This window comes from Gymnodraco acuticeps, unplaced genomic scaffold (assembly GCF_902827175.1).
Source record: "Gymnodraco acuticeps unplaced genomic scaffold, fGymAcu1.1, whole genome shotgun sequence".
Lineage (NCBI taxonomy): Eukaryota > Metazoa > Chordata > Actinopteri > Perciformes > Bathydraconidae > Gymnodraco > Gymnodraco acuticeps.
Genome location: NW_022992198.1, coordinates 1 through 27,500, shown reverse-complemented (window position 1 = coordinate 27,500; position 27,500 = coordinate 1). Strand labels below are relative to the sequence as shown.

The 27,500-nt window shown below is 39.2% G+C and overlaps 1 protein-coding gene across 1 annotated transcript in view; it reads left to right on the top strand.

Annotated features, from left to right (window-relative positions):
- LOC117539380 (delta-like protein B) overlaps positions 1-20,232 on the top strand; it is a 21,361-nt gene extending 1,129 nt beyond the window's left edge. Inside the window, exons 3-5 of the mRNA XM_034205530.1 lie at positions 1-46; positions 182-439; positions 19,233-20,232. The exon at positions 1-46 is cut by the window's left edge and continues 15 nt beyond it. Coding sequence (XP_034061421.1) covers positions 1-46; positions 182-439; positions 19,233-19,486 — 558 coding nt within the window. The 3' untranslated portion in view covers positions 19,487-20,232. The remainder of the gene's footprint in view (positions 47-181; positions 440-19,232) is intronic.
- Positions 20,233-27,500: the final 7,268 nt, after the last annotated feature.

The following is a 27,500-nucleotide window of genomic DNA, read 5'->3' as shown; positions in this document are numbered from 1 at the left end:
ATCATTGAAGCCTGGAACGCAGAGTCTTCAGGTATTGAGTCTACAGGTACGTTGCTTCTGCACCGCAAGGGGGCGACACACACACACACACACACACACACACACACACACACACACACACCACATTATTCACACGTCCAGCATCTCATTTGGCACTTATTAATAATGTTTTCCCCTCAAGACAACCAGAACAATCTGATCAGCCGCCTGGCGACCCGCCGCAGACTCACCGTTGGAGAGGAGTGGTCCCAGGACGTGGACTTCAGTAACAAGAGCGAGCTCCGGTACTCCTACCACGTGCTCTGTAACGAACACTACCACGGGGAGGAGTGCTCTGCCTACTGCCGCCCGCGCAACGACACCTTCGGCCACTACACCTGCGACGAGACGGGGAACCGGGTCTGTCTGGAGGGATGGACCGGAGAGTACTGCGCCCATCGTGAGTTTTTACACACTTTAATGCACTTAAACCACATAAACCCTGCCAGAAAACACCAACGTGATGCTTTAAGGCAGGGAGGTCAAACTCAAGGCCCGGGGGCCAAATCCGGCCCGTGACTTCACTTCATGCGGCCCCTCAAGAGCTCTGAAAGAATATAATATGTGTATTATACATGCCGATTTACAGAAGCACGTTGCCCATAAACTACATGTCCCACAATGCATCTCAAATATTCATTTTTTCTCAGAATTTTACTTATTTTTTAGATTGTGACTTTTTCTCCAGAATTTGGCTTTTCTTTGTAAATCATTTTGTGACATGCGCACTGAAGAGACTTGCAATCATTTGCCCCAGACTTCTGCTTTCAGATGTAGTTAATTATGAAGTTATTACCCTATCAGATAATAATCCAATGCAGAGGCAATGATATCATATAATACAGGCGTGTGGTGCAGTGGTTGTGCGTTGGTGTTCGGATCAGGGGGTCATAGGTTCAAACCCCACTGCAGTCAGCATGTCGTTGTGTCCCTGAGACACTTCACCCCAAAGTGCTCCTGGATGGTCCACAGTATTGAGTATGGAAGTCGCTTTTTATAAAAGTGTCTAACAAGTGACGTGTCATGTAATAATACATTATTTTATATATATTAAATATTTATATATGTATTTTTATATATCTTAAAGTTACAACCGGCCCTTTGAGTGCAACCTTAATGCTGATGTGGACATTTCTGTCTGTGTTGTAATAAGATATAAGTATAAGATAAGAAGTCATTTATTGATCCCAATATGATTCGGGAAATGTAGCAGCTTAAAAAGACTTGTACACAAAAGACATTAAAAGACTAGAAATAAACAATCCAAAGTATTTCTGAAATAGAAATACACATTACAGTAACAAAATACAAGCAGGATATTATATTTACATTAATTGTGCCCGGGATTGGATTATTACAAATGAAATTGAATATAAGTGTGAAATGTACAGTGGGAGTTTGAGCCATCAAGAAGCTAAAGTTACACGCGGGGGCTCATGTGTGTCTTGGCCCTAAAACAACGTTTTATTTGCTATAGTTTCGGGTTGAAGTTTCCAAAACGTCCATAGTCAGCTTTAACAGTTTGATGGTGTTTTTCACTTCTTGCCCATAATGCCCTTTAGTAGGAAGTTGTAATGTTTGTACAACGTTTCATTGCTTTTGGTCATTCAAGCATATTTTACATTTCAATACAAAAGTTTAACAGCCATTATAAATGGAGTACAGCTGTCTGTTAGTAACAGTGCTGTCCAATGTGTAACAGTAGTTTAACCTCTACTCTTCTTACACTCCCTCCCTTTTTTTAATTGTAACGTTACTTCAGATTGGGGGGGGGGGGGGTGGGGAAAGAATAGGACCCTTGGCGCTTCAATTTTTTTTGTCAAGCGACCTTGAAATTGTTAAGTCAAGCAGTTGTCAACGCCATCGCTGACCCTGGAGGACCAAAAAAAAGATCTTTGAGAAGCTTCTGTTGTTCCCTGTGTGTGTGTGTGTGTGTGTGTGTGTGTGTGTGTGTGTGTGTGTGTGTGTGTGTGTGTGTGTTGGCTCCTTTTGTTTTTAGCTCAACAGTCGCCCGCCCGTTTTAACAGGCACACGCTGCAGCTTAATGTGCGCTGCCTTGCGTGAAAAGAGACGGCATGTGTTGCTTTTGTTGTGAGGGCCAGCTGCTTCACTCACTACTTAACAAGCACTCCAAGTGTGTGTGTGTGTGTGTGTGTGTGTGTGTGTGTGTGTGTGTGTGTGTGTGTGTGTGTGTGTGTGTGTGTGTGTGTGTGTGTGTGTGTGTTGTGTGTGTGTGTGTGTGTGTGTGTGTGTGTGTGTGTGTGTGTGTGTGAGAGGCAGAGAGAGAGAGGCCCTCAGAGGGGTAGGGGGTGGTTGTTTTCAGAATCAGAATAGGGGACAGAAAGAGCCAAAGCTTCATGTTAACTAAGCTGTATCTATTTCTATGTATTTATAAGCATTGTTTGAGAAAGGCAGTAAAGCCAAATAACACGATTCTTTTCTTCTCCCTGCTCCGTTTCGGGTACGGTGTGTTTATAGAGACATGTTTTGTAAATAATTGTTTTACATGAAGTTGTGCATACCATGAACGAAACAAATCAAAATGAAATGAAACTAAGAAGCATGCATACAAAAAAAATCACACAATTTACAAAATACACATCCTGCACTAGTTGTGAAGATATAGCAGCCAGGTTTGTTAGACTATAACTGGAGGATGAAAGCCTCTTTACAATGTACTTTTATTTCGTAGCTTAAGCCAGGAAGTTAGCTTCTTAGCATCACACTTCAAAGATTCAATGGCTATCAAATATATAGATACATACATACATACACACTTATATACATACATACATACACACATACACACTTATATACATACAGTGGGGCAAAAATGTATTTAGTCAGCCACCAATTGTGCAAGTTCTCCCACTTAAAAAGATGAGAGGCCTGTAATTTTCATCCTTGGTACACCTCAACTATGAGAGACAGAATGGGGGGAAAGAATCCAGGAAATCACATTGTAGGATTTTTAATGAATTTATTTGCAAATTATGGTGGAAAATAAGTATTTGGTCAATAACGAAAGTTCATCTCAATACTTTGTTATATACCCTTTGTTGGCAATGACAGAGGTCAAACGTTTTCTGTAAGTCTTCACTAGGTGTTCACACACTGTTGCTGGTATTCTGGCCCATTCCTCCATGCAGATCTCCTCTACAGCAGTGATGTTTTGGGGCTGTCGCTGGGCAACACGGACTTTCAACTCCCTCCAAAGATTTTCTATGGGGTTGAGATCTGGAGACTGGCTAGGCCACTCCAGGACCTTGAAATGCTTCTTACGAAGCCACTCCTTCGTTGCCCGGGCGGTGTGTTTGGGATCATTGTCATGCTGAAAGACCCAGCCACGTTTCACCTTCAATGCTCTTGCTGATGGCCCCATTCATTCTTTCCTTTACACCAGGGGTGGGGAACCTCCGGCCCCCGGGCCGTATACGGCCCGGGGGCCATTTGGTATGGCCCTCGAGGTAATTGAAAAAAAATTAAAGAAATCTAGACCGCAAAATAATTAAACAAGCGAGTGCCTGTTTTTCCTGGCAACGGTCATAGTCCTTGAACACAACACGAGCCAAACGTGGTATATGTCTCGTCTGACAGGGGTGTAGTTCTGACGGAGAGCATCAGAACACCGCTCCGGCACTTCAGTACCCATAAGGAGCCGTACACATGCCGCAGTTTCTGCGTGGCTGTGTCTTTAGTTGAAAGCCCAGTGGCGATCTGTTCATCTGTCATTCTGATCATACAGTCAATAACTGTGTTGTCATTAGCATCTGGTTAGCTAGCTATGCTAACGAATATAAGAAGCTTTGTCTCCAACAAGTGAGGTAAAGGCACATCTTTATATGATCATTATAGTTATACAAAATAAGAGAATAAAGTAAACGGGTATAAAATACTATATGACAGTAAAAAAAGTTGTTATTAATAAAGAAGAATACAGTTTGAAAGGAGAGTGATTTGTAAAATGTCCATAAAGAAAAAGAAATCTGTTTACAGTTCTGTTTCATCTGGGTGTTGAGAGATGTTTCCATAGAGCTCCTAATGTTGCTCTCAAAGTGCACCAGATTGATGCTTTCAACTTCAACATTTAAAAAGAGCATGCCCCCCGGACCCCCCTAGAGGAGGTTAGGTCCCCCCCCACTTAAATCATGTCCACATGGATAGGAAACTAAATACATTTACACACATCTTGTGTCCATATCTTTCTGTTTGGTGTTCATGCCACACCGTGCACGTGCATGCATCATCATGGTGAGAGATCTGGAGGTTGCTTTTTCTTTGCACAGCATGAAAGAAAGGCCAAATGAATGGGCTGTGATCTTAGTCTTTTAAGCAGAGGTCAATCATTTGTACGGCCCTCGGAGGATGTTGAAGAAATTGAAATGGCCCTTGAGAGGAAAAAGGTTCCCCACCCCTGCTCTACACGGATCAGTGGTCCTGGTCCCTTTGCAGAAAAACAGCCCCAAAGCATGATGTTTCCACCCCCATGTTTCACAGTAGGTGTTCTTTGGATGCAACTCAGCATTTTTTCTCCTCCAAACACGTCTAGTTGAGTTTTTACCAAAAAGTTCTATTTTGGTTTCATCTGACCATATGACATTCTCCCAATCCTCTTCTGGATCATCTAAATGCTCTCTAGCAAACTTCAGACGGGCCTGGACATGTACTGGCTTAAGCAAGGGGACACGTCTGGCACTGCAGGATTTGAGTCCCTGGCGGCGTAGTGTGATACTGATGGTAGCCTTTGTTACTTTGGTCCCAGCTCTCTGCAGGTCATTGACTCGGTCCCCCCGTGTGGTTCTGGGATCTTTGCTCACTGTTCTTGTGATCATTTTGACCCCACGGGGTGAGATCTTGCGTGGAGCCCCAGATCGAGGGAGATTATCAGTGGTCTTGTATGTCTTCCATTTTCTAATAATTGCTCCCACAGTTGATTTCTTCACACCAAGCTGCTTACCTATTGCAGATTCAGTCTTCCCAGCCTGGTGCAGGTCTACAATGTTGTTTCTAGTGTCCTCTGACAGCTCTTTGGTCTTGGCCATAGTGGAGTTTGGAGTGTGACTGTTTGAGGTTGTGGACAGGTGTCTTTTATACTGATAACGACTTCAAACAGGTGCCATTAATACAGTTAACGAGTGGAGGACAGAGGAGGCTCTTAAAGAAGAAGTTACAGGTCTGTGAGAGCCAGACATCTTGTTTGTTTGTAGGTGACCAAATACTTATTTTACCGAGGAATTTACCAATTCATTCATTAAAAATCCTACAATGTGATTTCCTGGATTCTTTCCCCCCATTCTGTCTCTCATAGTTGAAGTGTACCTAGGATGAAAATTACAGGCCTCTCATCTTTTTAAGTGGGAGAACTTGCACAATTGGTGGCTGACTAAGTACTTTTTTGCCCCACTGTACATACATACATACATACATACATACATACATACATACATACATACATACATACATACATACATACATACATACTTACATACATACTTATTTACATACATACATACATACATACATACTTACATACATATTTACATACATACATACATATTTACATACTTACATACTTACATACTTACATACACACATAGGCCTGTCACGATAATTAATTTAGTTGGACGATAAATTTTTCTGGAAATTATTGCGATAAACGATAATATTGTCGGCACTGTTTTAGACCACTGACACAATGATAATATATAACAATAATTCAAGTACATCCTTTCAAACAGAACTTTTTATTGAACATTCAGCATTGCAAATGAAATGTGAAATAATATTAAAATATATAAATGATATATAATAAATAAAACAAATTAATTAAATTATAATAAATTAATTAAATCACACGCAACCAAAACAATAAATTAAATAGAGTCGGGCTGGAAAACAGAGCTCTCTCTCTCTCTCTCTCTCTCTCTCTCTCTCTCTCTCTCTCTCTCTCTCTCTCTCTCTCTCTCTCTCTCTCTCTCTCTCTCTCTCTCTCTGTCGCATCTTTGATTGTAAACTGTCGGGAAGGTGGGGGCTCTCCATCTCCAGCTGCCGTGTTTGCTCCCAGCTGGAAAACGGAAAGGGGTGGTTGTGTTTCAGGTGTAGTTTAAAATGCGTGGTATTGCCTGCTTTTGTCGCTACCTTTTTTAAACAAATGTGACACCGCCCGGCTCATTCAAGTCCGTTGGTTCGCCTCGTTCATTTGGCTTGAATCCAAAATACTGCCACACCGGAGAATCGAGATGTGTAGTTAGGTTTTGTTTCCAATTCCATTTCACTTTAAATCCCCCGCGAGTAGGCAGGGTCGGCTCTAGAACAAATCAAATGGGGGGGCAATCATTTACCAAGGGGGGGCACATACTGCCGTCAACAACCAACACACAAACACCAACGCAACTTCAATTAAAAAAAACATGCTGTAAAGTCTATTGTCTTTCACACACATTGTAGGGTGTAGTGCTATTGTATAGCGCATCTATGACTTGTGCATACATGCACGGTTGTGGCACGACCAGCAAAACAGAAACATATGGACATAGGCCACCATACAAAAAGTGTGCAAATGTATTTAGTATCCTATCCATGTGAACATGTTTTAGGTGGGGGTGGACCTAACCTCCTCTAGGAGGGTCTGGGGGCATGCTCCCCCGGGAAGATTATTTTTTAAATATTGAAGTTAAAAGCATCAATCTGGTGCACTTTGAGAGCTAAAGTGAAGAGATCTATGGATAGCCTACATCTCTCAGCATCCATATGAAACAGAACTGTTTACAGATTTACTTTTTCTTTATGGATATTTTACTAATCACTCCCCTTTTAAACTGTATTCTTGTGTTACTGTCCTATAGTATTTCATACCCGTTTTTCATTTATTCTCTTATTCTTTAATAACTATAATGATCATATAAAGGTAGCCTATTCCTCGCAAATACTTGTTTACATAAATGGTGACCAAACCGTTTGAGACCCACTGAGATAACTTACACTAAAGTGAACTATCTAAACACTGAGAGAGTCCTTACCTCACTGAGCTGACGTTATAAGATCCTCTCAGTCTGACAGGAGAGGACTCTCCTCCACCTTGGTGTAGAAACAGCTCTTTATATCCGTTAGCATAGCTAGCTAATCAGATGCTAACAACAACATTCCACGTTACCGCTCGCGCACTCACAAAATGCGCTCGTGCCACACACAGAGAGCCGAGCTTGAATGAAACACAGAGACCCATGTACTTGTACTGTACTGCATATCATATTATTTTCGATGGCTTTACTGTATAATCAGTGTAACAGATGGACAGATCGCCACTGGGCTTTCATCTAAACACACAGCCACGTAATGATAACAAAACCAAGGTCGGGGGTCATTGGTCAAGCAACACACCAATCAGAGAGCAGCAGTGAGCACACCTCAGGCTGTGTTTCTGTTTCATATTTGTATTCTTTATTTCTGATGTATTTCACACAAAAAACTTTTAGTGGAAATGTTTTAACTTATATGATTAAAAAAAAAAACGGCAAAGTGGCAATAAGGCTTGCCCACCCTGCGTTGGGGGGGCACAGTGACTCATTTGGGGGGGCATGGCCCGCGAATGACCCCCCATGACGCCGACCCTGCGAGTAGGTCACACGTTGTCTCCCGCTTGTCGCTATATTATTAATTTGGCTGCTACGCTGCTGCACGTGCACGCGGAGTGTCCTGAGCTGGCTGTGTGTCAGCCCCGCCCCTCAAAGCGCACGTGGCCGGCAGCCACAGCGCTCCTAGCTAAAATGCTGGTCACATCCTCATGTAAACGGCAATTTATCGAGCTCAGAAAAGTTATCGAGTCCATTTTTATTTATCGTACGATAAGTCAATTTATCGATTATCACGACAGGCCTATACATACATATATACATATATACATACATATATACATACATACACACATATATACATACATACATACATACGTACATACACACATATATACATACATACATACATACATACATACATACATATATACATACATACATACAGGGCCGCCCCTGGCCAACTTGGGGCCCCAAGCGACATTGTGAGATGAGGCCCCCCCCCCCCACCGACAGGAGTAAAAAAAAATGTTTTTGGAAACAAAGTAGGCTAATTTGCAAATATAATTCCTGTTTATTATTATTATCAACGGTTACTTTTTTATACAGTGAGGTAAATGGTAAATGTGCATGTATGTCGTTCAGTATGCGTTTACAGGTACGTCTGCATTTCCTGCCAAATACTAGCCTCAAAAAGATTACAATATAATTAATGCAAATAAACTACTTCTACTACTAATAATAATCATAATCAATTCAATAATATAAATACTATATTATTGTATTGTAATATAGTTGTAATATAGTCACCTCTCACTCTCACTCTTGCGGGGTGTGTGCGGAGAACTGCGCACAGCAGCTGAGGCCCTCTGGGCGGGGCCCCATGCAGCCTGCGTGATTGGCCTGTAGGGAGGGGCAGCCCTGCATACATACAGACATACATATATACATACATACAGACATACATACATACATACATACATACATACATACATACATACATACATACATACATACCTACATACATACATACATACATACATACATACATACAGACATACATACATACATATATACACAGGGTTGGGTTGTAACGGAATACATGTAACGGTGTTACGTAATCAGAATACAAAAATCAAGTAACTGTATTCAGCTCGCGTTACATTTGAAAAACGAGTAATCTGATTACAGTTACTTTCGTAAACCTGAAGTGAATACATTTTGGAATACTTATTGGAATTATTGGTGGAAAGATTTCCTCACAACATTTAATATTCATTACTAAAGGAACAGCCGAATCATCACAGCGCACAAAACCTATTACCGCCGTAGATGGACCAAAAAAGCGTTTGAAAAAAAATCGCGGGTCCGCTCGCTCAGTGAAACAATAACAGCGAAACATGGAGGAACACAAGTCTGCGTTTAAATCGCGTGTGTGTGTATATATAGGTGTGTGTGGTTAAAACACATCAGCCTGCGGTCGGTCTTTAGCCTTACTAATGATTATTTCTGAAGGTAAACACAGTGAAGGCGGTGCGTGAAAGGCGGTGCGTGAAAGGCGGTGCGTGAAAGGCACTGCGCGGCGCGCTCGTCTTCTCAGAGGCTGAGTTAACCCTCCCGCTGCCTCCTGGTGCTGCAGAGATTTCATGAAGTGAAGGAGGTTTTCCTTCTATAAAACAGCTGCGGGCAGCAGATACTGTGAGTGTCACAGACATGAATTCATAGATCAAGGCAGACTGGTGCACACTCTCCTGTTTTGCCAATCCGGTGCTTAAACAAATATAGCTCTACACCCCTGGCCGAAATGTCCTTAAAATGAAGTCCGAGTTTGACATTTTAATTCATGTCCTGCCAACACTGGCAGGACAGAAGGCGACACGCTCGTTCTAAGCCGTGTCCCTCACTCCTCACATCACAAGCTGCATCCCCAAAAAGTTAATTATGTTGTTACATCGTTTCAGATGTTATGTTTCAGTTGTGCTCTTGATACGCCATTAAAACAGTAAAAACACATTCAGTGTCCTTTTGCTTTTTGTGTCGCCTGTTCACCAACACATCCATCTGTGATGGAAAAAGAAAGTAATCCAAAAGTAATCTAAAAGTAATCTGATTACGTTACTTTTTTAAGACACGTAACTGTAACTGTATTTGGATTACTTTCAGAGCCATGTATTCAGTAATCAGTAACTGATTACATTTACAAAGTAACCCTCCCAACCCTGTATATACATACATATATACATACATACATACATACATACACACACACACACACACACACACACACACACACATACATACATACCTACATACATACACACACATACATACATACATACTAGGGCTGTGCAATTAATCGTATTTTAATCGCGATTACGATTATGGTTTGCGACGATTAGGAAAACAGCATAATTGACAAAATACGATTATTTTGCTGGGTGCGCTTTCGCCCCTCCCTAAAAGCCCACTCGGCCACGTGGGAGTGACATGTGTTGTGAGTGTTCAGCGCAAGCGAAGATGTCAGAACAAGAGCAGCAACTAGTTAAAAAGAAGGGTCGCGGGGAGATTCCCAGTCGATCGCGAGATGTGTCTAAAAATAGAACAACAATATTCTGTTTTATCGTTAATGTCCTGTAACATAATGTTCCCGTGCCAGAATAATGCACTTGAACGCATCAAAGCTTTGTGATTGGCCGGCCTCACCCCATGTGTCCGGGCGTGGCTGGTGAGCAGTGCACTAGTTCGCTGACGTTGTCCGTGTCAACAGCATGGATGGTCAACAGGAGTGACAGTCCGCACACACACAAGACCGCAATTATGGCAGAAGCAAAAAAGACCAAAATATATAATTTTCACTCCGAGTGGGAGGATGATTATTTTTGTATCTATTCCAATTCAAAGTCCATCTGTCTCATCTGCAATGCGAGCGTGGCTTTATTGAAGAAGGGTAATTTAGGAGCGGCATTTCAAAACAGTGCACAAACGCTACGAGACGGAATTCCCTCCTAATTCTGCCCTACGCTCCAAAAGGGGAGGGGCCTGAGAGCACAGCTAAATGCACAGCAGTCCATTTTCACCAGGCCCAACAACAAGAGCAAGGCTGCTACCATAGCATCTTATCGTGTCAGTCACGTTCTTGCGAAACACATGAAGTCTTTCGAAGACGGCGAAGTTATGAAAGAAGCTTTCCTGGAGGCTGCGACGCGCTTTTGTGGGACAGTAAAAATAACAGCAGCATTTCAACAGGTTTTTGATATAATAAAAACTCAATTTAGATACCGTTATTAATCTGCTGTAAGTTTTAGTTTGTTTGAATTTATTCATGATAATTATTGTACAAAATGGTATAAGAATGCAAACATTAAGATCTGTTCTGTTTAAATTGATTATAGTCTATCAGTTCAGAAACTAGTGTTGCTTGCATCCTATTTTAAAGGCATTTATTTGTATACTCTAATAAAATGCAACAAAAAATGGGTTTGATTCTATTAATGTTGTCTTTTTTATTGCACTGTTGCTGCAGCAGATTCCTGTGTAGCTTCAGATCTGAGTTGTCTTATTAGTAAGCCTAATTTATACTTTTGTAGCAACACTATTTTTATATAATGGCAAAGAAAGGGTTCTTCAGAGTCTTTTCTTTTTTTCCTGTGTCATATGTGGCAGCACTGCCACAAGTTCCTCTTCAGAGAGGGTCTTCAGTACAGGTGGCAATATCGTCACCTGCCTGCGCTCATCTCTGAAACCAGACCATGAAAACAGGCTGGTATTTCTTGCAAAAAATCTTTAAGAGATGACATGAGCAGCCCTACCAGCATTTGCCATGGTGGCCTAAACATTTTTATTTGGTCTTAAATTGTAGTTCAACATTTATTTCCTGTTACTTCTGGACCATGACGGTTGGCCAGCCTTCAACGTTTAACTGAGTGGAATATGTGGAATATGTTGAACCAAAATGTTGGCTATATGTTAAGGAGTTTTCAGTAGGTTGTGACAGTGCACTGCAACATATTTGATTTCATTTATTTTGGTCTAATTTATTTTTATTTATCATATTAATAATATATGTTTAGTATGGTTTTGGAAGTGCGCTCCAACACATTTATTGATCTTGTTTATTGGTAAAATATTATTTGTTTTAAAGTTCAATAAATGGTCAATGAATAATCGTCAAAATAATCGTGATATCAATTATTGACCAAATAATTGTGATTATGATTTTTGCCATAATCGCACAGCCCTAATACATACACACACATATACATACATACATACATACATACATACATACATACATACATACATACATACATACATACATACATACATACATACATACATACATACATACATACATACATACATACATACATACATACATACATACATACATACATACATACACACACACATACATACATACACACATATACTTACATACATACATTAGGGATGTAACAATACCAAAAACTCACGGTACGATAATATCGCGATAACAAGTCCACGGTACGGTATTTATCGCGATATTGAATAATAAAGGAAAAAAAAAAAAATGTACTCGAAAAATGTTTCTTTATTAAGGCGAGACACGGCAGGCAAAAACATCGTTTTTCAAGTACTGGTCAATTTTGAGATTTTGTGCTATTTTGATTCCATAACATGTTTTCTTTCAGGCTTTTGGAAGGAAAACGTACAAAATACACATTTAAGTGTTTATTTTACTATAGTTTATATATAGTTATAGTATGCGTCTGTAGATTTCTCCTAAATTCACCAAAAGTTAGCATTCTAACGTAACATAAAGTACCGCGACCGCTGTGTGCACCATGTCAACAGAGGTCTCGCTGGAAAGCTGTGTCTCTCCTGCACAATCTCATCGGATCCAAATATGGTCATTTCCTTTGTATCAGCAACCAATCGTGAAAGCACAAAGGGGTCTTAAACCAAGAAACGAAATCTCATTGGCTGGTGTCAATTTCTGACAACGTGATTCGTTCAGATGCGTCACATGGTGTGCTAAAACACTTCCTGGTTAGCTTTCAGCTAGAAATTGAAATCTCAAAATGCCAAAAGAACGGCGAAAAAAACGTTCACAGAGAAGACGACAACAATTGTCACTTGCACGAAGCAAGGTTATAAAAAAAAAAAATGACCCTGAACATGAAATACCTTCACGGAGTGCGTCGATGCGCAAGCTGTCATCCAAAGAACAGAGGGTTTAGCTAGCGCCTCACTGCAATCTTTAAAGGTCGTTTTCTCAAAATGAGTTTTTTCTCCTACTCTGAGTTCGAAATTTCAACTTCAGTAGCACGTACATTCACCAAACCTTCCAGTTATATTCCTATCAATATTATGAAGGCTTTTACAGAAGGGTTTGTTCATAGATCATTCATAGCCTGAATTATACAACATTGTATACCTAAAAACATGGCGAAAATGGATATTTTAGGGCTGTTGACAGTATTTTCTGATTTATGGAATGATAAAAAGAGATATCCAATATCCCTTCTGTAAAAGCCTTAGATACTAATATGACTACAAAATGAAACAATAATTTTGAATCTGGCTTTATCCAAAGTTCAGATTTCAATTCCTGAAATGTGTTAAAATATGTGCATATTTAATGAGATAATGGATAATTTGCATATTTAAACATGCTATTTCAGAAAACTTGTAATACAAAAGACAATTGCCTTATTGTAAGTAATTAACTGGAGACATTTCTAGCTGATACCTTTAAGTTAAAAAAATTACCCTATTCACCTGGGGTGTCTCGCCTTAAATAATAAATCTGATTTGTACAGCATGTTAGTAGGGTAGCAGTATTTTAAAGTGTCAAAAACAAAGTGACAGTAACAGACTGGAACAAGAAACCCAGTGTTTTTGTACCTATAATACTACCAAACAAAGTAGGCATTTTCTTTGTGCCACTGCATCTCACAAATAAACATTTAATAATCAGACCCTGCAATAAAATAAATCTAGTTTCACTTTAGTTTTTCAAGTAATTCAAACTCACTAGTCACTCACTCAGCATCATCAGACAGGTTTTTAGGAATATGAGCATGTCCACATTTCCAGGTATTTATAAGCTGGGATGTTTGGGCGTTTACAATATCCCCTGCTCTGGAAAAGACTCTCTCTCTTGGTACTGGTGTTGCTGGGACAGCAGTGGTCGCGTTAACAGAATATTTTATTTAACAATGACGGAAAAATCTGAAAGCAGTCTGTCATTTTGACAGATTAGAACAAACTCGGAACAGCGCCAACGTTTCCCCGCAGCGAGGCTCTGGTGTTATGCCGTGTTATGCATGCCCTCCCAAAGGAAATGATATAGTTTCCAAACCGTACTTTGCCGTACAGATCAACACGTCTGGGAGGTTTTGCTTTACGCTGTGTGCGCTCCCGCGAGGTGCATGCACACACGGCATAACATCGCCCCCCCCCCCGTTGACAGTTCACGAGCGTGCTCTCTCGTGAACTGTTCAGACCCGACGGGTAATAAGGGATTATGACGGACATTTTACGATCCTGTCTATCAAAATGACGGACAGCGAAAAAGTCTAACGCCACCTCAGTGGGACGGAGAGATATGCTTTGGCTATGGGTGACAGCAGTGGGTCAAACTGTGCATTGTCTCTCCACCACTTCAAAAACAATACAGTTTTTGCCAAGAAGGTGAGGCTTATTGACAGAGATATAAATATACTGTTGGTACTTGTCAATGTCTCTAGGTGTGTACATGTAGCACTGTAAATACGATGTCCTTTTGTGTTCTGTTGTTTTATGTTGCATCTTGAAAAAGAGATCGATGATCTCAATGGAACCATCTGGTTAATAAAAAGGTTTTTTAAATCGCGGTAGATTTTGTCAGTCTCACGACGGTATTGGGACGTTTATTTACCGGGATATTCGGTATATCGTTACATCCCTAACATACATACATACATACTTACATTCATACTTACATAGATACATACATACATACATACATACATACATACATACATACATACATACATACATACATACATACATACATACTTACATTCATACTTACATACATACATACATACATACATACATACATACTTACATACATACATACTTACATTCATACTTACATACATACATTATGTATGTATGTAAGTATGAATGTAAGTATGTATGTATGTAAGTATGTATGTATGTATGTATGTATGTATGTATGTATGTATGTATGTATGTATGTATGTATGTATGATACATACATACATACATACATACTTACATACATACATACATACATACATACATACATACATACATACATACATACATACATACATACATACATACATACATACATACATACATACATACATATACATACATACACACATACATACCAGGGTTTCCGCTAGGATTTTTTCTTGCCGGTCAAATGTCCGGAAATAATTTATTTTACTGGAAAAATTCATGTTTCAATAATAATAATAAGAGTTTCCGTTAGCAGGTAATTACCGGACTATGACCGGATATGCTGATGTTTAAAACTCAGTTAATGGGTCTCAGTTTTATATTGCTTCAGTTTAGCTGGGGTCACACCTAAGCTACAACAACCTACTCCATCCCATGCAGTTTGGTTTTAGGACCAATTAATCTACTGAGACTGCATGCTGCTATTTAGTGGAAGGAATCAAGGCTAAGTTAGACAAAGGAGGGATAGTTGGAGCAGTGTTCCTTGACCTGCGAAAAGCATTTGACACAGTAAACCATTCCAAACTGTTATTAAAACTCAACAATCTCAACCTGTCAGTTAGCACAATACAATGGGTCAGGTCTTATTTAGCTGGTCGTTCTCAATGTGTCCGTATAAATGATAAACTGTCAGAAACGAAGCCATGCTCAATCGGAGTGCCACAAGGCTCAATTCTTGGACCGCTGTTGTTCAGCATATGAATGATCTCCCATCTGTTTGTGAGGATGTGGACGTCCAGATGTATGCTGACGACACAGTGGTTTACACTCAGGTTGCCTCTAAGCTCTCGTCGACGCTGCACAAAGTTGCTCAATGGTTAAATGACTCTTGTCTAACTTTAAACACTAACAAAACAGTGACAATGTATTTCACGAATAAGAAAAAAACAACCACGCATCCACAGCTTCGTGTGAATGGTAAAATAATTGAAAACGTCAATGAGGTCAAATACTTGGGAGTGATCTTGGATGCCAATTTGACTTTTGAAAGCCATATTAGAAGCATGACTAGAAAGCTGATATATAACATTTTCAAATGTAAACATATTAGGAACTCATTAACCATAGAAGCATCGAAAACCTTTTTGCATGCCATGATACTATCACATTTTCACTACTGTATAACCTGCTGGTCCCAAGCAACTAATGGCGCGTTTCCACTGCAGCGGGTAGCTCGCTTTAAGCGTGCCGAGCCGTGCGGGGCCCGTTTTTGGTTGCGTTTCCACTTGGCCTAGTACCGGCTAGCGGGTCCTAATTCACAGTTTTTCTGGCCCCATAAAATCGTGGTTCTAGGGCCAGGAACAACCAGGCTGAGTCGGGCTGAGTATGCTAAACTAGAGAGAGAATCGCTGGCAAGGGGGCTACAACTACAACAAGATGAACATATTTGACCGTGATTTAATTGTAATACACGTTTCAAAATGATGCCGAAGTAACAACATACTGATATCGGTTAAGGCCCTGTCACACTGTCCCGAAATTGACACCCGATGGACACACGAATATGGAATTGTGAATTCCGCACAAAGATGGCCCCGAACCACACACGAAGGCAACATTTACATTACATTTAAGACATACAACTGCAACGAAAGTAACACAAACAATTATGTTACAGTACTATGATACTGTACTGATATCTTCAGACTTTGTTCTTTACTTTATCCGTCGTTATATGTAGAAAATATTACGTTTTCTCCGTAATGTTGTTTCCATAACAACAACAACTTCCTGTCAACTGTCCTTCAAAATAATATATGATATCCTTTTTAGTTTCACAGAACACAAATTGGGTTATTTACATAATATATTTACATGATTTTGTTGTGCAATAAAAAACCCGATGGACACACGATAAAGGAAATGTTCAAATTCGGCTGTGATCGTAGCAACATCGGGCCATTCGTGAGGGCATCTTAAGCCATCGTATGACCGCCCGTGGAGTTTCTCAGGCTCCGGCAGCAACTTCGTGAGCGGTGGCAAAATCTTTGGCATGCCAAAAAATTAACGAAGGACCTTGAGAAGGTTCATTTTCGTGTTGAATTCGTGTGTCAATTGTGCCCTTCGTAAGGCCATCGTGAGGGCATCTTGTTATCATCGGTGCCATCGGGCATTCGCCCCGATCAGAGTGAGGGTGAATGCACCGATGATAACACGAAGATGACACGATTTGACAAGATGCCCTCACGAGTGCCTTACGAAGTTGCCGCTCACAAAGTTGCTGCCGGAGCCTGAGAAACTCCACCGGCGGTCATACGATGGCTTAAGATGCCCTCGCGAATGGCCCGATGTTGCTACGATCACAGCCGAATTTGAACATTTCCTTTATCGTGTGTCCATCGGGTGTCAATTTCGGGACAGTGTGACAGGGCCTTTAGTAAAAACCATGAATTAATGCTTTGACAAGTCTGCAGACAGACGGCAGGCGAAAAACCCTTTTAAAATGCGTGTTTTCTAAATGTAGCTTGGCTAAGCTAACGTTATATATGCTCCGACCGTCCACACTCACAACAACGGCCTATACAGACATAAATAAACCAGCGACTGTATTCTCCATGACACAGGCAGTCTGTGGTTTGTACTTGTTTAACTTTTGTCTAGTTTCTGAACAGATATGAAGAGCTGTGAGCTCTGAGTGCTAAGAGCTAACGGCTGTGTTGTTTTTCTGGGGCTCTCATTGAAGATGACGTCACGGTTCCACCTACACTGCGTTACTATAGTAACTGCCCCAGTTCCTAAACTGTAATGGAAGCGCAGCATTAAAGTGAGCCGGGCCTAATAAGGCCTAACCAAACCGAGCGAGGCCGAGCGAGGCCTGCAGTGGAAACGCGCCATAAGACTGCTATGAGACCACTTGAGGTTCTTTACAAACAAGCCTTAAAAGTTATGGATAGAAAGTCATTAAAACACCATCATTGCAATATACTGTCCAAATACAAACTTTTCAGTTTTGATAGACTTGTTCTACTTTCCGAGTTCGATTGGTATTCAGAATCATTCACAATTCTACAACACCACCGTTGAGGAGCTTTTTTCAGCTTCTATCTAACCATCCCTCTGAGGCGCACTGCCTTTGGACGATCAGCATTTTCGTTTACGGCCATCAAGCACTGGAATACTCTTCCAGTTGAACTTAAAACCTGAACTGATTTTAACTCGTTTTCTTATGGTGCAAAAAAACAAAACGATATTAAGCAACCAGTCATGCCAACATGAATTACACTGTAATCTGAGTTTTTTTTAATTTGAACTGTATTGTCATGCTATATCTTAGATATGTTATTTAAGTGCATTTGAAGTGTACTAAGTATTATGTTAGTAACCTGTATTTAAATCAGGCTTTGTAATTATTTGAGTGACCGAGATCATGTAAGTGTGTTTCAAGTGTTCTATGTATTAATTTATTGAGCTACTTAAGTCAGGTTTTAAAATGGTTTGACTGAAAGAGACCATGAACCTGTCTGAGGACCACAGATGGAAATGAGCTATTAGCTATAATGTGGCATATTGCATCTCTTCTCTTTGCTGAGATGAATGTTTTTGTTTCATGGTCCTTCTATAAATAAATACAAAAAGAAAAGAAAAAAAGATCGAAAAGTTCAGATTCATCTTTCAATAAATGATTCGCTTCCACAAATTACAAACATAATTATTACATTCAGACAAACTACTTATAGAGGAAGTACATTATTCAAAAGTTTGGATAATAACACGGGCGAAACGGATCCTCTCTCTCTCTCTCTCTTCTCTCTCTCTTCTCTCTCTTCTCTCTCTCTCTCTCTCTCTCTCTCTCTCTCTCTCTCTCTCTCTCTCTCTCTCTCTGACAGCCCATCAGTCTCTCCTGCAGCTCACTAAACAGAGGTGGGGCTTCAGGTGATTATGCAGAGCGAGCTTTGTCTCGGTCAGACTCAGCAGCTGATCTGATCTCTCTCTCGTCCGGTTACACTTCACTCGCGTTTATGTCCATATCGATCAGATCCAGCTCTCCTGATCGTTCTTTATAGAGAGCACCGATCAAACTATTAAGAGTGAATATCGGCCGATAATGATCGGCGGCAATCGATCGGAGCCTCCCTAATTATTACCGGACATTTTGACCGGCAGGTTTTGAATTGACCGTTTTTTTATAAATTTGACAAGCTAAAAACCGGTAATTACCGGCTAACAGAAACCCTGGTACACACACACACATGCACGCACCCACGCACGCACGCACGCACACACACACATGGTGAAATGTGTTCTCTGCTTTTTACCCATCCTATTACTAGGAGCTGTATATATTGCAGAGTTTTGTGTTTTGAGCGAAGAACATGAGACGCTCATACTAATATCTCCTCTTCCTCCCTTCTCCCTTTCTTTCTTTCCCTCTCTTTTCCCCATCAGCCATCTGTGTGGCGGGATGCAGTGATGAACATGGTTTATGTGAATCCCCCGGAGAGTGTGTGTGTCGGCAGGGCTGGCAGGGGCCGCGCTGTGACGAGTGTGCCCGACACCCCGGATGTCTGCATGGCACCTGCCAGCAGTCGTGGCAATGCAACTGCAAGGAGGGGTGGGGGGGCCTGTACTGCGACCAAGGTGTGTACAAAGACCCCAAAACACACACACATACATCTGTTTCTACCACTTTCAGCATGTAGTGTCCAGACTGACACAACAACAGTCTACTAATGTTACATGATGTGTCTTCGGCCGCTGGCAGCAAAGTCTCTTAAAGTTTCCTTCAAGCTTGTTTACATTTCAATATCAGAGCAAAAGTAAACACATCTTTACTCAAGTAGAAGTACAGATACTCGTGTTAAAACAAAAGTACTGACTAAACTTCTTTACTCAAGTGAAAGTAAAGAGGCTTTGAAATGTACTTCAGTAAAAAGTACCCATAACTACCATCTGTTTTAAAGAGTAACTGACCTCGCTTTATATTAACCTGTTTTTTTTTTGTTTTTTTTTCACGAAACAGCGTCTGAGGGCTTCTTAACATTTAACAACCTATTAATGTGTCATACCCACTTAACGGGAAGAAACTCAGCTAACTGACGATATGAACCATTTTTCCAGAAACAAAACACAACTATAACGCCAAGCGTCTGAATTAGCGCTATGCGAAAGAGTGCTAACGCACTTAGCACATAACTCATGGTCGAAATATTTTATACTTCATCGGATCTGCACAAACAAGATATCATATGAAAGCTGAGATTCCACAGATTCCAATGGTATAAGTATCATCACTGTGCGATCAGGGGCAGCGAAGGCAAAACCAGACAACACACAACTTAGCTTTACGGGGCCAAAACGGCAAATACGTCTTACCTCGTCTGTTTTCTGATCAAAAGTTGTGTTCAATGGCATTAAAACGCAAAAAACGCTGCTGAACGTTAATCCATAGGTTAATCCAATGTGTCTGTGTCACTTTGAAATGATTCCTGATAATCCATCATAACATTTATGTCAAAAACTGAGTTTTGAGAGCTGTAACCCAGCTTCCGGTTTTGGGCATTCTGGCTGCGCATCACTCTATTCACCAATGGTAATGTTTAAATGGAATTTTAGGAACTTCCCCTCGATGCTATTGGCTCAAACGGTTCAAAAGAGGTGCCAATCACCAAAATCGACCGATGGGTTCCAGAGATATGGCAAATCCACCCAAATGACCCCAGAAGTGGTTTTTGTTTTTCTAAATCTCTCTAAAAAGGTCAAAGGTCACTTGTTTTGCATCAATCTTGATACAGGGTGCTTATTATGTTATAGTTTGGATTCCTAAAGCTTTTAGTCTACTATCCCATCATTCAAGGGTGGTTTTCACAATAAGTAATGTTTTGTTTTTGGACGGACACAATAATTAAAAAATGTTTTACTATGTTCAATCTGAAGTTACTTTAAAATAAAAACATCTATATTGATTCTGACTTTTCTACATCCAACTCACAGGTTTATCATTGCTTTGAGAAAAAAGATTATTAATTTAACCCTTTTAGAAGATATGGTCATTTGTTCTGGGAACGTCATTTTTAGGGATGTAACGATATACCGAATATTGCGGTATCACGGTAAATAAACGTCCCAATACCGTCGTGAGACCGACAAAATCTACCGCGATTTTTTTTTCAAATACATTTTTGAAAAATATGTTTTTTTTAAACGCTTTTTTTTGTTTTAAACCTTTATTTAACCAGATGGTCCCATTGAGATCATCGATCTCTTTTTCAAGAGAGACCTGTCCAACATGGCAGCAAGTAGGTTACAACATGAACATAAAACAACAGAACACAAAAGGACATCGTATTTACAGTGCTACATGTACACACCTAGAGACACTGACAAGTACCAACAGTATATTTATATCTCTGTCAATAAGCCTTACCTTCTTGGCAAAAACTGTATTGTTTTTGAAGTGGTGGAGAGACAATGCACAGTTTGACCCACTGCTGCCACCCATGGCCAAAGCATATCTCTCCGTCCCACTGAGGTGGCGTTAGACTTTTTCGCTGTCCGTCATTTTGACAGACAGGATCGTAAAATGTCCGTCATAATCCCTTATTACCCGTCGGGTCTGAACAGTTCACGAGAGAGCACGCTCGTGAACTGTCAACGGGGGGGGGGGGGGGGGGCGGTGTTATGCCGTGTGTGCATGCACCTCGCGGGAGCGCGCACAGCGTAAAGCAAAAGCTCCCAGGCATGTGTTGATCTGTAGGCAAAGTACGGTTTGGAAACTATATCATTTCCTTTTGGAGGGCATGCATAACACGGCATAACACCAGAGCCTCGCTGCGGGGAAACGTTGGCGCTGTTCCGAGTTTGTTCTAATCTGTCAAAATGACAGACTGCTTTCAGATTTTTCCGTCATTGTTAAATAAAATATTCTGTTAACGCGACCTCTGCTGTCCCAGCAACACCAGTACCAAGAGAGAGAGTGTTTTCCAGAGCAGGGGATTTTGTAAACGCCCAAACATCCCAGCTTATAAATACCTGGAAATGTGGACATGCTCATATTCCTAAAAACCTGTCTGATGATGCTGAGTGAGTGACTAGTGAGTTTGAGTTACTTGAAAAACTAAAGTGAAACTAGATTTATTTTATTGCAGGGTCTGATTATTAAATGTTTATTTGTGAGATGCAGTGGCACAAAGAAAATGCCTACTTTGTTTGGTAGTACTGTAGGTACAAAAACACTGGTTTTCTTGTTCCAGTCTGTTACTGTCACTTTGTTTTTGACACTTTAAAATACTGCTACCCTACTAACATGCTGTACAAATCAGATATATTGTTTAATAAAGAAACATTTTCCCAGTAAAAAAATGATATTGAAAAAAAAATTTGAATTTGTTTTTTTCCTTTATTATTCAATATCGCGATAAATACCGTACAGTGGACTTGTTATCGCGATATTATCGTACCGTGAGTTTTTGGTATCGTTAAATCCCTAGTCATTTACGAGCCTCAGACCTGAAAAACAGGCTCAGGGCTTAACAGGTTGAAAGAACAATAAATGCTGAACAACGGCAACATGACAACGTTTCCATTGGTCCCTCTTCTTTAGAGAAGACCAGGAAATGATGGATACACGGATCGTGTTCAAATCAATAGGCACGCAATGACTCTAAAGAATAATGATCACGCATCAAACACACATTCAGACTAAAGAAACCAGCTGTTTGGAAATGACGGAGAAGTTAGAAAGTACACGGTATTTGAGTTCATACATGTGAGAAGTAGAAAAGTACAGGTATTTGAGTTCAACATGTAAGAAGTAGAAAGTACAGGTATTTGAGTTCAACATGTAAGAAGTAGAAAGTAACGGTATTTGTGTTCAACATGTAAGAAGTAGAAAGTACAGGTATTTGAGTTCAAAATGTGAGAAGTAGAAAGTACAGGTATTTGAGTTCAACATGTAAGAAGTAGAAAGTACAGGTATTTGGGTTCAACATGTAAGAAGTAGAAAGTACAGGTATTTGAGTTCAACATGTAAGAAGTAGAAAGTACAGGGCATTGTGTTCAACATGTGAGAAGTAGAAGTACAGGTATTTGAGTTCAACCATGTGAGAAGTAGAAAGTACAGGTATTTGAGTTCAACATGTAAGAAGTAGAAAGTACAGGTATTTGTGTTCAACATGTAAGAAGTAGAAAGTACAGGTATTTGAGTTCAAAATGTGGAGAAGTAGAAAGTACAGGTATTGAGTTCTAACATGTGAGAAGTAGAAAGTACCAGGTATTTGGGTTTCAACATGTAAGAAGTAGGAAAGTACAGGTATTGAGTTCAACATGTAAGAAGTAGAAAGTACAGGTATTTGTGTTCAACATGTGAGAAGTAGAAAGTACAGGTATTTGAGTTCATCAAATGTGAGAAGTAGAAAAGTACAGGTATTTTGTGTTCAACATGTAAGAAGTAGAAAGTACAGGTATTTGTGTTCAACATGTAAGAAGTAGAAAGTACAGGTATTTGAGTTCAACATGTAAGGAAGTAGAAAGTACAGGTATTTGAGTTTCAACATGTAAGAAGTCGAAAGTACAGGTATTTGAGTTCAACATGCTAAGAAAGTAGAACGTACAGGTATTTGAGTTCAACATGTAAGAAGTAGAAAGTAAGGTATTTGGTGTTCAACATGTAAGAAGTAGAAAGTACAGGTATTTGAGTTCAACATGTAAGAAGTAGAAAGTACAGGTATTTGAGTTCAACATGTCAGAAGTAGAAGTACAGGTATTTGGGTTCAACATGTGAGAAGTAGAAGTACAGGTATTTGTGTTCAACATGTAAGAAGTAGAAAGTACAGGTATTTGAGTTCAACATGTGAGAAGTAGAAAGTACAGGTATTTGGGTTTCAACATGTAAGAAGTAGAAAGTACAGGTATTTGGGTTTTCAACATGTAAGAAGTAGAAAGTTACAGGTATTTGGGTTCAACATGTGAGAAGTAGAAAGTACAGGTATTTGTGTTCAACATGTAAGAAGTAGAAAGTACAGGTATTTGTGTTCAACATGAGAGAAGTAGAAAGTACATGGTCTTTGTGTTCAACATGTAAGAAGTAGAAAGTACAGGTATTTGGGTTTCAACATGTCAAGAAGTAGAAAGTACAGGGTATTTGTGTTCAACATGTGAGAAGTAGAAAGTACAGGTTATTTGTGTTCAACATGTGAGAAAGAGTAGAAAGTACAGGTATTGTGTTCAACATGTGAGAAGTAGAAGTACAGGTATTTGTGTTCAACATGAGAGAAGTAGAAAGTACAGGTATTTGTGTTCAACATGTATGAAGTAGAAAGTACAGGTATTGTGTTCAACATGTAAGAAGTAGAAAGTACAAGGTATTTGTGTTTCAACATGTAAGAAGTAGAAGTACAGGTATTTGTGTTTCAACATGTGAGAAGTAGAAAGTACAGGTATTTGTGCTTCAACATGAGAGAAGTAGAAAGCTACAGGTATTTGAGTTCAACATGTGAAAGTAGAAGTACAGGTATTTGAGTTCAACATGTAAGAAGTAGAAAGTACAGGTATTTGTGTTCAACATGTAAGAAGTAGAAAGTACAGGTATTTGTGTTCAACATGTGAGAAGTAGAAAGTACAGGTATTTGTGTTCAACATGAGAGAAGTAGAAAGTACAGGTATTTGAGTTCAACATGTGAAAAGTAGAAAGTACAGGTATTTGTGTTCAACATGTAAGAAGTAGAAAGTACAGGTATTTGGGTTCAACATGTAAGAAGTAGAAAGTACAGGTATTTGAGTTCAACATGTAAGAAGTAGAAAGTACAGGTATTTGTGTTCAACATGAGAGAAGTAGAAAGTACAGGTATTTGTGTTCAACATGAGAGAAGTAGAAAGTACAGGTATTTGTGTTCAACATGTAAGAAGTAGAAAGTACAGGTATTTGGGTTCAACATGTAAGAAGTAGAAAGTACAGGTATTTGAGATCAACATGAGAGAAGTAGAAAGTACAGGTATTTGTGTTCAACATGTAAGAAGTATAAAGTACAGGTATTTGTGTTCAACATGTAAGAAGTAGAAAGTACAGGTATTTGAGTTCAACATGTAAGAAGTAGAAAGTACAGGTATTTGTGTTCAACATGTAAGAAGTAGAAAGTACAGGTTATTTGTGTTCAACAGTAAGAAGTAGATAAGTACAGGTATTTGGGTATCAACATGTATGAAGTAGAAAGTACAGGTATTTGGGTTCAACATGTAAGAAGTAGAAAGTACAGGTATTTGGGTTCAACATGTGAGAAGTAGAAAGTACAGGTATTTGGGTTCAACATGTAAGAAGTAGAAAGTACAGGTATTTGGTTCAACATGTAAGAAGTAGAAAGTACAGGTATTTGTGTTCAACATGTAAGAAGTAGAAAGTACAGGTATTTGGGTTCAACATGTGAGAAGTAGAAAGTACAGGTATTTGGGTTCAACATGTAAGAAGTAGAAAGTACAGGTATTTGAGTTCAAGATGTAAGAAGTAGAAAGTACAGGTATTTGGGTTCAAAATGTAAGAAGTAGAAAGTACAGGTATTTGAGTTCAACATGTAAGAGAAGTAGAAAGTACAGGTATTTGGTTCAACATGTAAGAAGTAGAAAGTACAGGTATTTAGTTCAACATGTAAGAAGTAGAAAGTACAGGTATTTGAGTTCAACATGTAAGAAGTAGAAAGTACAGGTATTTGGGTTCAACATGTAGAAGTAGAAAGTACAGGTATTTGTGTTCAACATGTAAGAAGTAGAAAGTACAGGTATTTGTGTTCAACATGTAAGAAGTAAGTAGAAGTACAGGTATTGTGTTCAACATGTAAGAAGTAGAAAGTACAGGTATTTGAGTTCAACATGTAAGAAGTAGAAAGTACAGGTATTTGGTTCAACATGTAAGAAGTAGAAAGTACAGGTATTTGTGTTCAACATGTAGAAGTAGAAAGTACAGGTATTTGAGTTCAACATGTAAGAAGTAGAAAGTACAGGTATTTGTGTTCAACATGTAAGAAGTAGAAAGTACAGGTATTTGAGTTCAACATGTGAGAAGAGTAGAAAGTACAGGTATTTGGGTTCAACATGTAGAAGTAGAAAGTACAGGTATTTGTGTTCAACATGTAAGAGTAGAAAGTACAGGTATTGGGTTCAAACATGTAAGAAGTAGAAAGTACAGGTATTTGAGTTCAAATGTAAGAAGTAGAAAGTACAGAGGTATTTGTGTTCAACATGTAAGAAGTAGAAAGTACAGGTATTTGAGTCAACATGTGAGAGTAGAAAGTACAGGTATTTGGTTCAAATGTGAGAAAGTAGAAAGTACAGGTATTTGAGTTCAAGATGTAAGAAGTAGAAAGTACAGGTATTTGAGTTCAAATGTAAGAAGTAGAAAGTACAGGTATTTGAGTTCAACATGTAAGAAGTAGAAAGTACAGGATTGTGTTCAACATGTAAGAAGTAGAAAGTACAGGTATGTGTTCAACATGTAAGAAGTAGAAAGTACAGGTATTTGGTTCAAATGTAAGTAAGTAGAAAGTACAGGTATTTGAGTTCAACATGTAAGAAGTAGAAAGAAGTACAGGTATTTGGTTCAACATGTAAGAAGTAGAAAGTACAGGTATTTGGTTCAACATGTAAGAAGTAGAAAGTACAGGTATTTGGTTCAAACATGTAAGAAGTAGAAAGTACAGGTATTTGAGTTCAACATGTAAGAAGTAGAAAGTACAGGTATTTGAGTTCAAAATGTAAGAAGTAGAAGTAGAAAGTACAGGTATTTGGGTTCAACATGTGAGAAGTAGAAAGTACAGGTATTTGAGTTCAACATATAAGAAGTAGAAGTAGAAAGTACAGGTATTTGTGTTCACATGTAAGAAGTAGAAAGTACAGGTATTTGAGTTCAAAATGTAAGAAGTAGAAAGTACAGGAATTGAGTTCAACATGTAAGAAGTAGAAAGTACAGGTATTTGAGTTCAACATGTAAGAAGTAGAAAGTACAGGTATTTGAGTTCAACATGTAAGAAGTAGAAAGTACAGGTATTTGAGTTCAACATGTAAGAAGTAGAAAGTACAGGTATTTGAGTTCAACATGTGAAGTAGAAAGAAAGTACAGGTATTGAGTTCAACATGTAAGAAGTAGAAAGTACAGTATTTGAGTTCAACATGTAAGAAGTAGAAAGTACAGGTATTTGAGTTCAACATGTAAGAAGTAGAAAGTACAGGTATTGTGTTCAACATGTAAGAAGTAGAAAGTACAGGTATTGGGTTAACATGTAAGAAGTAGAAAGTACAGGTATTTGGTTCAACATGTAAGAAGTAGGAAAAGTACAGGTATTTGGTTCAACATGTAAGAAGTAGAAAGTACAGGTATTTGAGTTCAACAGTAAGAAGTAGAAAGTACAGGTATTTGTGTTCAACATGTAAGAAGTAGAAAGTACAGGTATTTGGTTCAAAATGTAAGAAGTAGAAAGTACAGGTATTGTGTTCAACAGTGAGAAGTAGAAAGTACAGGTATTTGTGTTCAACATGTAAGAAGTAGAAAGTACAGGTATTTGTGTTCAACATGTAAGAAGTAGAAAGTACAGGTATTTGTGTTCAACATGTAAGAAGTAGAAAGTACAGGTATTTGTGTTCAACATGTAAGAAGTAGAAAGTATAGGTATTTGGTTCAACATGTAAGAAGTAGAAAGTACAGGTATTTGTGTTCAACATGTAAGAAGTAGA